Source organism: Carcharodon carcharias, chromosome 10 (genome assembly GCF_017639515.1).
Source record: "Carcharodon carcharias isolate sCarCar2 chromosome 10, sCarCar2.pri, whole genome shotgun sequence".
NCBI classification, from domain to species: domain Eukaryota; kingdom Metazoa; phylum Chordata; class Chondrichthyes; order Lamniformes; family Lamnidae; genus Carcharodon; species Carcharodon carcharias.
This window is the reverse complement of record NC_054476.1, coordinates 19,235,634-19,251,314: the sequence shown is the minus strand read 5'-3', so window position 1 is coordinate 19,251,314 and position 15,681 is coordinate 19,235,634. Positions and strand designations below refer to the sequence as shown.

The 15,681-nt window shown below is 40.6% G+C and overlaps 1 protein-coding gene across 2 annotated transcripts in view; it reads left to right on the top strand.

The window, feature by feature from the left end:
• The window catches only part of prmt3 (protein arginine methyltransferase 3), a 218,450-nt gene that overhangs the window by 102,402 nt on the left and 100,367 nt on the right, over positions 1-15,681 (top strand). For both annotated transcript variants that reach the window (XM_041198076.1, XM_041198077.1), the window contains one exon: positions 8,940-9,018. In XM_041198076.1, the coding sequence (XP_041054010.1) occupies positions 8,940-9,018 (79 nt within the window). The remainder of the gene's footprint in view (positions 1-8,939; positions 9,019-15,681) is intronic.

Sequence of the window (15,681 nt, the reverse complement as noted above, 5' to 3'; positions counted from 1 at the left end):
TTGCGCAAGTAAAGATCTGCATACTTGATAGCAGGAAGCAATTCTTCACCTAAGATATCAAAAGAGCCTTCTGTCTGACCTAATTGGAATGCAAGTCTTGCTCTTGCACCAGAAATTCTAATTTCTAACGTCTATGAGAGAGAAAGAAAGACAGTTTCTTCCCTCATTCTAATTTTTTGTTGGACGGAATTTTAAAAGCAAAGAAAGCCTCAGTGAGAGAAACATATTGATAGGGAATTGAGGAGAAGTATCAGTTGAGAATGAAGATCCCTTTGACATCTTGGCATCTACCTTTGCCAAGTGGCAACTGGGGAGAGTGTATGAAAGATTAAGGATTGGGTGAATATCAGTAGAGCAAAGGCGAGGACAGGATATAAGCGGTTAAGCAGACAGTACAAAGAGAAGGAGGTGGGAGGAATAATGATGAAGAGTGAATGGATTTCTCTCTCATACTATGGTCTCCTGTCCTTCAAATCTGTCATCATCACCCCTCCTCAAAAAAAAAATGACTCTTGACCCTTCCATCCTTGTAAACTACTGCCCTATCTCCAATCACCCTTTCCCCCTCTGAAGTCCTTGAACGTACTTTCACCTCCCAAATCCATCCCCATATTTTCCAAAACTCTTTATTGAATCTCGCCACTCAAGTTTCCATCATATTACAGTATCATAATGGCTCTTTTCTAAGTCACAAAAGACATTCTATGTGATGTGACAAATCTAAACTATCCCTCCTCATCCTTTTTGACTTGCCTGCAATCTTTGATACTGTTGACCATACCATCTTCCTCTCCATGGTCATTCAGCTGGGTGGGATAGCACTCATCATTCAATTCTGACCTATCTAATCTTGGCCAGACAATCAACTGCAATGGCTTCTCTTCCAGCTTCTACACCATTACCTCTGGCACCTCCCCCTCAACTCTGCTACTCTTTCTCATCAGACTACTTGTCTGACATCCAGTACTGGATGAGCAGAGGTTTCCTTGGGAAGACCGAAGCTTTTTTCTTTGGTCCCTGCAACAAGCTCTGCTTCCTAGATACCAATTCCATCCGTCTGCTTGCCAACTGAAAGAGACTGAACCAGATTGCCATTTGACCCTTGGATGAGCTTCCAACTACATAACCATGCCTTCATTACGACCACCTATTCACACTTTATAACATGGTCTGAGTTCAGCTCGGCCTCTGCTGATTTGTTACTGAAACTCTCATCCATGCCTTTGTTACCTCCGGACCTGACTACCCCGGTGCACACTTGGCTGGGCTCTCACATTCTACTTCCATAAACTTGAGATCATCCAAATCTCTGCTACCCCATATCATAACTCACACCAAGTTCCTGTGCTTTTGCAGCCCTTACAGACCTATGTTGGCTCCTGGTTAAGCAATACCTCAATTTGAAAATTCTCATCCTTATTTCAAATCCCTCCATTACCAGGCCCCTCTATATCTGTGCAATCTCCTCCAGCACACAACCCTCAGAGATAGCTATGCTCCTCTAATCCTGTCTACTTTTGCATCCTTAATTTTAATTTCTCCACCATTGATGACAGTACCTTCAACTGCAGAATACCCTCCTTATACCTGTTAGCCTCTCCACCACATTTTCCTCCTTCAAAACACTACTTAAAACCTACATCTTTGGCAATGCTTTCAGTCATCTGCCTTTCTTCTATCTCCTTTTTGTGGCTTGGCACCAAACTTTGCTTTATACTGTGAAGTGCCTCGGATGTTTTGTTACATTAATGGCGCAATCTAAGTATAAGCTGTTGCTGTTGTAAATAACTGAGGAACGCAGAGTTGAGAAAAAATCTTACCACCCTGGTTTTGCTCCTGACTCAACCAATGCCATCTTGTAATGGGGCAAATACTTGGCAGATGGAGAGTTTGCCTTTCACAATGGTAACTGGGGTCATACAACACACATAGGACTCTGACTCCCAGTTCGGGAGTTAACTGTACAAAACATTTGTGACCCATCCACCCCAGATTTACCTTGTCGCTGACCAGGTCAGGCTCTGAGTCGCCCGAAATTGAGCTGGCCCAGAGCTGCTGACCGCTGTAGCTGTAGCCAGGGCACCAGTTTAGCACTCGCAGCCTATACGTGGCATGGTAATGAGGCACGGCCCTCAAAGTGGTCTGGGCCTCCCCCCACCATGCATGTGCTGCCTGTCAACCATCCTTTAGCTAATTTCTACCTGATGTGCTAGGTCTGGTGCTAACTTTAAGAAAATGTTTCAAATGAGTAGAATTGGTTCCATTTTTCTATGGGGTGGGGGGAACAGCATTTATTTTTCATCCCCTGTTACTTTCTAAACCCTTTTGTTCAATGTGCCCCTCTCTCTGTTAATACCTACTCTGCTTAGATTATTTTGAACCATCGGTGTTATAGTAAGCTTGTCACCTGGCATTGTACCTGTTTGCTATATTCCTATCAATGCTGTTTTTATATTTTTTAACTTGACTGTAGGTTTTCGTTGGTGATTCTCACAGTGATAATGCCAACTAAGGTGTACTGTTTGATATATGTAAAGCTAATTTGCATAGATATAATAAACCACATTCCTGATGCACCCCATAATAACACACTGACTTTGTAATGTGTAGATTTCTTTTCACCCAATTTTTCTTTTACATCAATCCACTGTGATATCAAATAATAAATATAAGCCCTTGGCAAAGATTACTCGAGTATTCGGGGAAAAGCAGACTCTAGGTGGTGCATTTAAAGGATAGTAAGTTGTGGGTTTTCATTTAACTTGGGTTATACATTACCAGTAACGTAAGAATGCATGCTTTCTGTATGTTAAATTTTTCCGACTTGCAGTTTTGGTGTGTCTTTTCTCCATTTCTTTTTTGCATTCATCATTTTTCTTCCCAATAATGGGCATTTTCACAATTAAGTATTACTGAACAATTTGCATGTTTATGATTAATATTGTTGTACATGCACACATACAATTTAGGGGTTAAGTATAACTCATTTTTCATCTTGATACTATAGTACTATTTTAATGAATGGCTTTTAAAATTTATCCAGGTTACGCTTTCTTGTAAAATGAACAATGTACTATGATTATTTGCTCCACAAGGAAAAATCCTTATTAATGCCTATTTTTAAACAAAATAAAAATCTATTGGATTTTCAGAAAGTCTTACATAAAATTGTTTCTTCACATGAAATCTGAGTCAGTAAATGATCAAATAAATTGTGTTCTTTGGCTTATTTGTTCTTTTACGTGAATGCTGCAGTTTGAATGTCACACAGACTAAATTTATTTCCTCTTGCATTACCCTCACCTTTTATAATTCGGAGGCAATATAGTTGGTGTCTTTATTGACAGGTTAAATGTATGGCCTATGAAATGTTCAGTAAGCAATCAACATACTTATTACCCCTGACGCGTTTGCTGCAGTACATCAGCTTTCATCAGCTTTCATCATTCTGCTCGTACATCACACCTCAGAAATCACAGTGATTTTTCAACAAGACTGAATTCTTAATTTCAAACTGCCTGATGTAGAGTCTGAGCTCCGTGTTATGAGAGTGCAAAAGTTTTCCGCCTGTAGTATTCTGGTTTGACATTTGATTAAAAAAAACTATTGTATTATGGTGCATTAACTTCACATTCAAATTCAAGTTCCAGCTGAAATTCTCTATTATTTCCCCTGGCTAGAATGGAGATAAAATGTGCCTTTTTTTTGGAGCTGATAAAGCAGCCTTTTGATTGTTGCCTTCAAAACTTAGCTTCCCATCCATTTGTGTTTGGAATGTGTCTTTTTTTTCCTACTGACAGGATGCCTTACCCATGATCTAGGGCTCTGAAATTTATGGGACTGCAACAATTTATGCAATGCGACACTGCTCTGTGCAGAGGATTTCAGAGCTGGTGGTGGGGGTGTGGGGGTTGGAATAGAACACATTTTATTTTAATATCTTTGGCACACAAAATAATTTTTTTTTAAATGTATAAATTTCTTCATAGCGGTATTTTGCTTTGATGAGAAATATGGAAATGTGGACCATTCTAGATGCTAAGCACTAAGTTAATAGCTTTATCAGCTTGAACTGTTAAAATTAAAATGGCTTTTTCCAAGTCTAGAATACATTAATTGAACACTGTTTAAAAAAAAAAATTGTGGATGAATTCTGCAATTCTGTTTCATAAAACGGAACACACTCAAGACCCTGAGATCATCACGGGCATAGTGAAGACTGTGACAGGTATAATTCTCTAGCCAGATGGCACCCCTACAGGTGAGGCAGTGGCCTGTGAAATTACATTCTAAATTACTCTGCAGATGAGCCCAGCGCACAAGTGCAGGGAGCTGATTGTTCAGATATCGGTTGTAAATTACACAATTCAGCACCAAGGACAGTGCTCACTCACTGTCATAATTCAGGGAAAGGGACTGGCACAGTGGTGGAGGGGGTGGTGGTCTTCAATTCGCGAGAGGAATATCAGCAAGGAAAAAGGTCAGCCAAAGGACAATGGCCCATGGAAAATGATGAAGCTGTGCCAAATTCTTGGGAAAAGGATAATGATTGCATGTTTTTTTTTTCGGAGGGCTGAGGCAAATGGCACATCAGATTATAGGCACTTGGGAAGTCTGATGGTATTTTTCTTAGGCTGGAGAGCCCCCATCTGTGTACAATCAGTAATCTAAAACCTCCTTTAGAGGTTGTGAAGGATGTTGAGTCTTGACATTTGGAACAACTGGTGTTTGTATGAGTCTTGCAGTTTGTTAATTGTTTTCCTTTCGATCTCGGTGTGAGAGCCACAGTAAAAACTGCATGCGCAAGTACTTAATTTCTTTGGCAATTTAAGTTAGATCAGGAAACAAAGCAGCTTAATTTGCACATTTGTGCTTTTTGGTATAATTTTGCTTTGAAAAGAGTTTGTGTGCTCGGAATTAATCTAGCAGAATAAACATGCTCAATTTCTTCATTATTGCGATTGCATAAGCGTTACTTTTCATGCTGCTTGTATCAATATCAGATTTCCAACTATATATGCCATGTCTACTGGCAGTATTAATGGGATTTGGTGAATCCTATCAAATCACACAGGTCTCTGTGCACTTGGTTGATGCCTGAAGGGTCTGCATTTCTGCAACAGCACATAGTATTTACATAGAATACCAAGTTTTTAGATTAGGAACAAAAGTGGGTCATTCAGCCACTCAAACCTGTTCTGCCATTCAATTGGATTATGGTGGATCTTTACTTCAACCTACTTTTGATTCACATCCTTTGATCCTACCTAATAAAAAAAACCCATCGAGATTAATCTTGAAGCCTTCAACTGATTTCCAGCATCCATGGCCTTTTGGGATGGGGGTTCTTGATTTCCATGATCTTTCATGTGGGTAAAAATACTTACTGATTCCATCCCTAGATAGCCTGACTAATTTTAGTATTATGCCCTCTTTTCTAGATTTCCCCCACTAGAGGCTATTATTTCACTGTACTAAGAGCCTTTATCAATTTAAAACATTGGCTAAATCAACCTTAACTTAGGGAACACAACCTAAGTTAATTTTCGACCCGTGATCATAATTTAAGCCTTTTAAACCCTGATATGGGTTTAGTGAATGTGAATTGTGCCCTCTCCAAGGCTAACATATTTTACCTGAGGGGGTGGTGCCTGAACGCAGGACTCCAGGTGGGATTTGTCCAAAGTTTTCTCAAACTAAAGCATAACCTCCTTACTTTTCTATTCCACCCCCCTTGAGATGAAGGTAATGTTCTGTTCAGCATTTTAAACATTTCCTTTTGTAGCTATGCACTAGTTTTTGATGATTTGTGTTTATGGACACCCAAATCCTTTGCTCTTTCATAGTTTTCACCATTAAGAAACAAGAGTCAAGAGCCAAATAGCAAATATAAAGGGGCAATAAAAGATATCTCTGTGCTGTGTTGTGGCCTTGATTAAAATGGCTTTGTTTCCGAAGCCATTTTTTTTGAGGTTCCCATTATTTTGTTGTATCTGTATCTATTTATCAGTTCAAAATATTTGTGCCTGTCATGATGACTCTCCATGACCATAGATGTAGTGTTACATCTTAGTTTTTTGCTTGATTTTGTTCATTATGGACCTAATGTTTTAGCTTTCTGAATTATCTGACATATTTCATTAACAAGGTAATTGAATGATGAAGTAGGAGATTTCAGGACGGTTCAGTTCTCTTGTTGTCTGATTGGCTTGACATGTTGCTGTTACAGGGCTAATGAAGTAGGACAACCTTAATAAATATGAGATTGCTGGCAGAGGTGCAACCAATGAAAATGATTGGCATAGTCACCGGAAAAAAAAAAGTTTCAGTCACCTTTACAGTGCTTGCAATTGAGATTTTAGGTAGCGAGATATTGATCTTGAGAAAGCGGGTTAAGGCTTGAATGCTTTATTATTCAGGTCAGTGAGATTTTAGGCTTATTGCTGAAAGCAGAGTCATTTTTAAGAAACTTTGGTCCACATTGACAAGTATTTGAAAAGCTGCTCAACTATAGCCATTTCAAACAAATTGTTTTTCCTTTTTAATTTTGTCCATAAGCAAAGCCATTGGAGCTGTACTGACATATAAGCAAATATGTTAGCAAAGGTTTTGAGCACAATAGTCATGTATTCATTACTTTCAAATACTGACATCTTCCAAGTAATGGCTCGACTAATAGTAATGCTATTGAAAGCTTGCCAAAAAAAAATCTTTAGTGCTCCTGTTTTATTCCATAGATGTTATGGGTTAGATTTTTGTCTTCACCGCCTAACCAGTAGTCTGACCATGTTAGTTGACCAACATAACTAGAACCTGCCAATTTGCATACCATTGAAAATCAAGTTCCGGTGATTCACCCTGCCAAACTTCCACCCAGTTGATGAAAGCAGATAAAATCTACTCCCATATGTTTCATCACAATAGATGGACACAAGTATTAAAATTAAACCGAAAATTCTTGGCAAGGAACTTTGTTTATGGAGCCTATATATCTTTATGTACACCTTATACGTAAAATACTGTTTGTTTAAATCGTCATTATGTAAAAATCATTGGCGATTGATTCTGTATTCTAGCCTGTTTCACCTCATTTTTCTCAGGTTAATTGGATGAATGAGAACAGTGGTGAACACAAAGTATAGGGTCACAAAGGGGTCAATTCAGAGCTTCAGTCTCCTCCGCTGCAAAATGAAGGCTCAGGCAGGTCAACATTCATCAGGAATGTTGTTTCACCTGCCATTGAGTTAAGAAAGTTAGGGTGGATTGTCAGCAGTAGACTTGCAGCACATGTGATTGTAGTGATGCAGTGCACAACTGATAAAAGGACATTTAATAATCCTGCCACCAAGTTGTTTGGTCAAAGGAAAATTGCATATTTGCAACAATCTGAATAAACAGATTAGTACAAATAAGATATTCCAAGCTTATAGCTTTTACATAGGAAAACAAGTTAGGCCATTTAGGTTAAGTCTGTTCTGCCATTCAATACAATCATAGATGATCTGTGACCTAAATCCATATACTCATCTTTGCTCCATATTCCTTAAACTAATTAACAAAAATTTATCAGTCTCGGATTTAAAATTAACAATTGACTAACATCAAATGCAATTTGCAGAAGATAGTTTCAAACGACCAGCATCCGTCGTTTGTAGGAATGTTTAATAATTTTGGTCCCGCAAAACCTGGGGCAGGATCTTCCGGTCGGCGTGCAGGGGTGGGGCCCGCTCGCAGATGCGTAAATTGACGCGGAATGACGTTGGGTAGAACTCCCGACGTCACCCTGCGTCATTTACATTTTCAGGTCGGCAGGGGCGCAGCCGAGTCGGCTGCGCACCCACTGACCTGTCAACGGCCTATTGAGGCCATTGAAAAACTAATTAAGGTAATTAATGGACCTGCCCATCCAACCTTAATGTTGGCGGGCAGGCCAGGAACCCTGGCGTGCTTTGGAAAAAGCATGAAACCTCATGCACGGGCGGGATGAGGTTTCGTGAGGGTATTTAAATTTTTATCCAATCTTTCAATAAAATTTATGGACATGTCCCAACTCATGTGAGAGTGTCACATGAGAGAACATTTCGGGAAATTTTTTTATAATTTCTGTTAAAAAGTTTAATTCCGAGCCGACCTCCCTGAGGCAGCACTTAGCCTCAGGGAGATCTGTGCGCTGTTCCGCGCGCATGCGCAAAAGAGTGCACTCTCGGGTTTAGGAATTTCCCCCCCCCGCCCGCACAGGGAGTGCACAGCGCTTCCTAGCGGACGTCACGCTGGGCGGGCCTCAATTGGCGCGCCCTTGTAAAATGGCAGCGCGCCCCCAATTGGGGGCGCTGATCGGAGGCGCACCCACTCCTGCGCTTCCCTCGCCGACAGGGGGAAAATTTCTCCCCTGGTTCTTAATTTTTAGACTGATCCTCCAAGTCCGTGACTCCCCAATCAGTGGAAATATTTTTCCCTCTAGCTGCCCTCATCATTCCCTTTAATAGCTTGAAAATTTGGATCAAATCACCCCTTAATCTTCTAAATTCCAGAGAATACATTTCTTGTTTGTGTTATCTCCCCATACATTTTAACTCTTGGTCCAGCTATTGGTTAAATATACGTTTCAAGTCTTCCAAGACCAATATATCCTTTATAAGGTGTGGTACCTGGAACCGCAGATAGTACTCCACTAATATTTGCTATAGGTTTTGTCATCAATCAAGCATGTGAAGTAATTGCATTTATTAAAATCTGTGTTTAAAAATGTCCTCAAAATATCGTAGTCTGGAATGGTTAAAGTATTCATGTAGTGGATGCATATGTTATGATGTTTACGTGACTTGGATTTCTTTTAGAGGTTTGGATTAGTGTCATTTGGCTCTTTTTAGCTTGATAGATTGTTGTGCTTTTGTAATTATACTTACCATTAATTAATAACTTCCCATCTTTCCACACAGGGCTATTTTCTGTTGTTTGAATCCATGTTGGACTCAGTCATACATGCACGGGACAAGTACCTGACGGAAGGCGGTGCAGGTTTGTGTTTGGAGAGGGGAACAAAACTATTAAAACTCAATCTTGTCTCGGTCAATTCTCTGCAGCCATATGTGCGCTCCTCTCATATTGTACTATGCAATACTGAGAAAGTTTTCACTAGAAATGAAATATGCCCCCATTACTGACAGCTCGCAGGCATCCATTTACTTTATTGGCTTTCAAGAGGAAGAACACATTAAGTGTTGTTTTTGGAGATCTTCAGGAGTTAAATCCAAGCATTCTTTATTCTAAAGGCCTGTGAAGCTTACAGAGAATAATTAACCGTGATGGTTTATCAAGTTCATAAAATACAGAAGTTGTTAGTGCAGGGTACTGTTATTTTGTGTAATAATTTTTAAAATTCTTTCATGTGACGTGGGCATCACTTACAAGTCCAGTACTTGTTGCCCATCCCGAATTGAGTTTTGAATGCAACTCAGAAGTTTATTAGGTCTTTTCAGAGGGCAGTTAAGAGTCAAGCACATTGCTGTGGGTCTGGAGTCTCATATAAAGCAGACTGGGTAAAGACAGCAGATTTCCTTCCCGAAAAACATTGTATTTTCAGAAAATAATTAAGGGGAACAGAAAGGGTAGATAGAGAAAAACTATTTTAACTGGTTGGGGGGGGTCTAGAACTAGGGAGCACAGTGTGAAAGTTAGAGTCAGGCCTTTCAGGAGTGAAATCAGAAAACACTTTACATGCAAAAGATGATAGAAGTTTGGAACTCTCTTCTACAAATGGCAATTGACGTTAGTCAATTATTAATTTTAAATCTGAGATTGATAGACTTTCATGGACAAGGGGTATTTGTTCCCTAGTGAACTAGATGGGCTTTTATGACAATCTGCTGGTACTGATATTCGCTTTTTATTGCAGATTTATTGAATTACTTGAAATTAATTTCACCAGCTGCTGTGGTGGGACTTGAACTCATGTCTCCGGAACGTTTATCCAGATCCCTGGATTACTAGTCCAGTATCATAACAAATTTGCTACTCTACACCTAATAGTGTGTGTTTGTTGTCAGCAGGCAGATAATAAATGTCACGTAATAACTTAGATAATGAAAGCTCATGTTGTCAAATGACATGCAATAGTATCTTTCCTTCCTTGAAAGTGATTCAGCCATAAAGTCTTCATTATAACTGTGTATAGATGTTAACAGGCGTCGGTTGTGAGGGAAATGAAGTGGCAGCAGATTTAGCACGTTGGGCACAACAAGGAGTAGCAGGAGTTCGAGGCATGGTGAGGGAAGGAGAGGCAAGTAATAGTCATTTAATAATATTAGTATTTTACTCTTAATTATCTTAATCTTGGCTTCACATAGAACCTCTCGGGCATCTGTATCAAACTCCCAAATGCTGGTCTTTAGGAAAAGGGTGGGAATAAATGGGTCTTTTTCTGGATGGCAGGTGTAGTGGTGTAGTGCAGGGATCAGTGCTTGGGCCCCAGTTTTTCACAATATATATAAATGACTTGGATGAGGAAACCAAATGCAATATTTCTAAGTTTACTGACAACACAAAACTGGGCAGGATTCTGAGGAGTTTACAAGGAGGCTTCAGGGTGATTTAGACAAGTTTTGTATGTGGGCAAACACATGGCAGATGCGGTATAACATGGATAAATGTAAAGTTATATGCTTTGGTGTGAAAAGCAGAAAGGCAAAGTATTATTTAAATTGTGATATATTGGGAAATGTGGGTGTATAAAGAGATCTGGGTGTCCTTGTACACCAGTCAATCAAAGTAAACAGGCAGCTGCAGTAAGCAATTCGGAAGGCAAAAGGTATATTGGCCTTCACTACAAGAGGATTTGAGTTCAGAAATAGGGATGTCTTACTGCAGTTATACTACAGTTATACTTAGGATACAGGGCAGGCCATACAGGACTGAGATAAGGAAAAATTTCTTCACTCAGAGGGTGGTCTACCTGTGGAATGCTCTACCACAGAAAGCTGTGGAGGCCGGGTCACTGAGTATATTCAAGAAAGAAATTGATTTTTTTTTTGGTATTAGGGGCATCAAGGGGTAAGGATAGAAAGTGGGAATATGGCGTTGAGATAGAGGATCAGCCATGATCATATTGAATGAAGGAGCAGGCTCGAAGGATTGAATGGCCTACTCCTGCTCCTAGTTTCTATGTTTCTACTTCTTACACAAAATAGTTTGAAGGTTACTTTAATTAAAGAGAGAAATTCCTTGCCTTCAAAGCAAGTAGAAAGAGAAGCAAATAATTTGAATCCCTAGCTCTCCAATCAATTAGTGCTGAATTCCAAATGTGGGACATGTTCAGAATGGTGGGAAGGCCGGTGTAAGGCATATCCCTCCCTCCCACCTCCGTTCCCTATCCCCTGGCATTTTGAATCTGCTGTCAGTGGAACTTTGTCCTAATCAAAACATCCTTTTTTCTGCCCTGGATCAGAGCTTGCTTTTGGACTATTGTGATGAGCCAACACTGAACTCACCTTTTGGAGATCATTCAATGTTAACCCAAACATAGATTATAGCTGACGATATTAGACGTGGTTCTAAAACTTAGGGGAAAGATCTTTGGAGATTTGCCAGAATACATCTTTTTAAAATCTACATATTACCATCTGAACTTCTCTCCCATGATGTTTTAATCATTCTTATCACAAAAGTCGACTTCCATTGGTAAATCCATGCAACCTAATAATAAAAAACCTCACATGTTAAGCATGTGTCATACCATGGAACCGAGCATACAATCTAACATTATCCTGCTAAGATTTGCAGTGAATGTTGTATATGTTACCGCCCATTCCTTCTGACCTTTCTGTTATAAATAAAATATCCTGCCAACTGCCTATGTGGCTTAGGCTAAAATGACACATTGAGTTTATTGCATTAAAGGAATATACACTAAAGCGTGTTAAGTTGGAATATAAGATATCAACATAGTACTTAACTTTCATGAGAACCTCGTGCGGCATCTTTAAAAGTTCTGAAGTCTTCACAGTTCTCTTCAGTAATTGTTGAATGTGACTGCGGAGGTTGTCTGGGAAATTAATTCATCCTATTAAACCACCTCCCCTCCCCACAACTTGCCCATTCACAGAGCGGCAAAACAGGAAGACTGAGGTCATGGGGATCCAGCCTGTTCACTGTTTCCTGTCATTGATATCCAAGCTAGCACAATGACCAAAGTTGCAAAAGAAAATAACTTCACCAAATAATGATGAGCCAAGCAAATTAGATTAGGATCCTGGGAGTTGTATGTTTTTTTTCATGTGCTAAGTAGGCAGACTATTCAATGCTCAATTCAGTTGTTTGTTTACATTATAATTAAACTGCACAAATAGAAGCAGTCAGCAGTATGCTGACAGTACAAATGTTCCTCAGTCACAAGGGACTGGAGTTTCCTTTTGGGCTTGGGACACCGATGTTGAAATCAAATGCCAGTCCTGACCCTATATCACATCGGCATCAGACACCCAACACAGTTTTTGACGAGCTGTCCAATAACTGACCAGAGGGCCCACTCTCTGCCCAATTAAAGATGGTGAAAAAGAAAGGAGGGAGGGTAGCACTAATGGTTAAAGAATCAATTCCAGTTGTGAGAAGGGATGATATACTAAATGGGTCAACAAACAAGGCTTTATGGATCGAACCTAGAAATAAAAAAGAGGCAGTCACAGACCCCCAAATAGTGAAAGGGAGATAGAAGAACAAATATGTAGGCAAATTTCTGCTTGTAAGAACAAGAGGGCAATAATAGTAGGAGACTTCAGCTATCCTAATATCAACTGGGATTCAAACAATATAAGGGGCACTGAGGGAGAAAAATTCATGCAGTGTGTCCAGGAAAATTTTTTCAACCAATTAGTGACAAACCCACTGAGAGGAGATGCAATTCTAGACCTAGTCTTGGGGAACAAAGAAGGGCAAGTGGGTGAAGTGACAGTTGGTGACCATATCAGGGACAGTGATCACAATTCAGTTAGATTTAGCATTACCATGGAAGAGGACAGAGATAATGCAGGAGTAAAATTCTTGAACTGGGGGAAGGCAAATTTTGCAGAAATGAGAAGGGACTTGGCTGAGGTGGACTGGACAGCACTGCTGGAGGATAAAACAGTGGAAAACCAATGGGAAGCACTAAAAAAAGGAGATCCTAATTGTACAAAGTAGACATGTCCCCTACAAAAACAAGAGTGGTACTGCCAAATCTAGACCTCCCTGATTTTCTAGATGAATACAGGGGAAGATCAAACAGAAAAAGAAAGGGTACGTTAGGCACAAAGAACTAAGCACCACAGACAGCCGAGACGACTATAGGAAGTACAGGGATGAAGTAAAAAAGGAAATAAGGAATTCAAAGAGAGGGCATGAAAAAAGATTAGCAAGTAAAGTTAAAGATAACCCAAGGATGTTTTACCAATACATTAATGCTAAAAGGTTAGATAAGGAAAAAGTGGGGCCTATCAGAGATGGAGATGGAAACTTGTGTGTAGATGCGGAGGCTGTGGGAAGGGTTTTGAATAAATATTTTGTCTCCGTGTTTACAAAGGAAAGGAATGATGTAGATATAGTGGTCCAGGAGGAACACTGCGAAATATTGGATGGAATAGTCATAAAGAGAGAGGAAATACTCGAAGGGTTGAAATCCTTGAAAGTTGATAAGTTACCAGGGCCAGATGGATTGTTTCCGAGGCTGCTGAAGGAAGTCAGGGAGGAGATAGCAGATGCTCTGAGGATGATTTTCCAATCTTCACTAGATACAGGGGAGGTACCGGAGAACTGGAGAAATGCAAACGTAGTTCCATTGTTTAAAAAGGGATCAAAGGAAATGCCAAACAATTATAGGCCAGTTAGTCTTACATCGGTGGTGAGCAAATTAGTAGAATCAATCCTGTGAGATAGGATTAACTGTCATGTGCAAAGGCATGGACTAGTCAGGGATGGTCAGCATGGATTTGTTAAAGGAAGGTCTTACCTCACAAATTTGATTGAATTCTTTGAGGAAGTGACAAGAAGGGCTGATGAAGGTAGTGCAGTGGATGTTGTGTACATGGATTTTAGCAAGGCATTTGACAAGGTCCCGCATGGCAGATTGGTCAGGAAAGTAAAAGCCCATGGGATTCAGGGTAAAGTGGCAAACTGGATAAAAGGTTGGCTTTGTTACAGGAAACAAAGGGTAATGGTTGATGGATGCCCTTGCGAATGGAAAGTTGTCTTAAGTGGTGTTCCACAGGGCTCGGTGTTGGGTCCCTTGCTGTTTGTGTTATATATTAACGATTTGGACGTGAATGTGGGGGGAGCACGATTGGGAAATTTGCAGATGACGCAAAGATTGGCCAAGTAGTGGATAGTGTAGAGGATAGCCATAATCTCCAAAACGATATAGATGGGTTGGTGGAGTGGGCGGTAAAGTGGCAGATGGATTTTAACATAGAGAAGTGTGAGGTCATACATTTAGGGAGGTCAAACAGTTACAGGGATTACAAAATAAATGGGAATATGCTAAGAGGGGTAGATAAAGTGAGAGATCTTGGCGTACAAGTACACAGGTCCCTGAAGGCAGCAGTTCAAGTAGACAAGGTTGTAAAGAAGGCATATGGAATACTTTCTTTCATTGGCAGAGGTATAGAATATAAAGGTAAGGATATAATGTTGGAATTGTATAGAACACTGGTGAGGCAACAATTGGAGTATTGTGTGCAGTTCTGGTCACCACATTACAGGAAGGATGTAATAGCTCTGGAGAGAGTGCAGTGGAGGTTTACAAGAATGCTGCCAGGGTTAGAAAAGAGTAGCTACGAGGAGAGATTGGATAGGTTGGGATTATTTTCCTTAGAACGAAGGCTGAGAGGTGACTTGATTGAGGTGTACAAAATTATGAGGGGAATAGATAGAGTGGACAGGATAAAATTGTTTCCCTTGATGGAGAGTTCTAGAACCAGGGGACATAAATTCAAGATAAGTTGCAGAAGGTGTAGGGGGGCCATGAAGAAGAACTTTTTTATGCAGATGGTAGTGGGTGTCTGGAATTCGCGGCTCAAGTTGGTGGTAGAGGCAGAAACTTTAAACTCTTTTAAAAAGTACCTGGATCTGCACCTAAAGTGCTGTAAGCTGCAGGGCTATGGGCCCGGTGCAGGAAGGTGGGATTAGAAAGGGCACCTGGGTGCCCTCGGGATGGCATGGACAAGATGGGCCCAATGGCCTCCTTCTGTGCTGCAACTTTTCTATGGCTCTATGGTCTTCTGAGGCTGGAGGGCCAATAGGAGGCCATGCAGCAATGATATATCAACAGCCCCACTGTCTGACCTGGGACAATGTACGATGGAGATGCCTCTGAAGACCAGGTTAAAAAAAAAATCATTTTGGGTGGAGTCTTGTGCCCTGCCCTTTGGTAACACTGGTGGTCAGGGGAGGGGGGCAGTTAATTGTGGGGGAGGGTGGCAGGTGGTGTCCCTTGCCTCCTTCCTCCCTCCACTCCGTTTAGGTCTGTGCTAGGAGGGCTATTAATGTCCACTTGAGGGCCTCAACACACTGCCGCTGGTATATCAGGCAGGGCGGCTCGCCAAATGGGGAGCATAACAAGCCAACCCTTGCATGTTTGCTTGCGGGCTCCCCGGGGGTGAGAGATTGGAAGGAAGTGGGGGGTGGGGATGGCCACTCAGTTAAAAGATACTCACT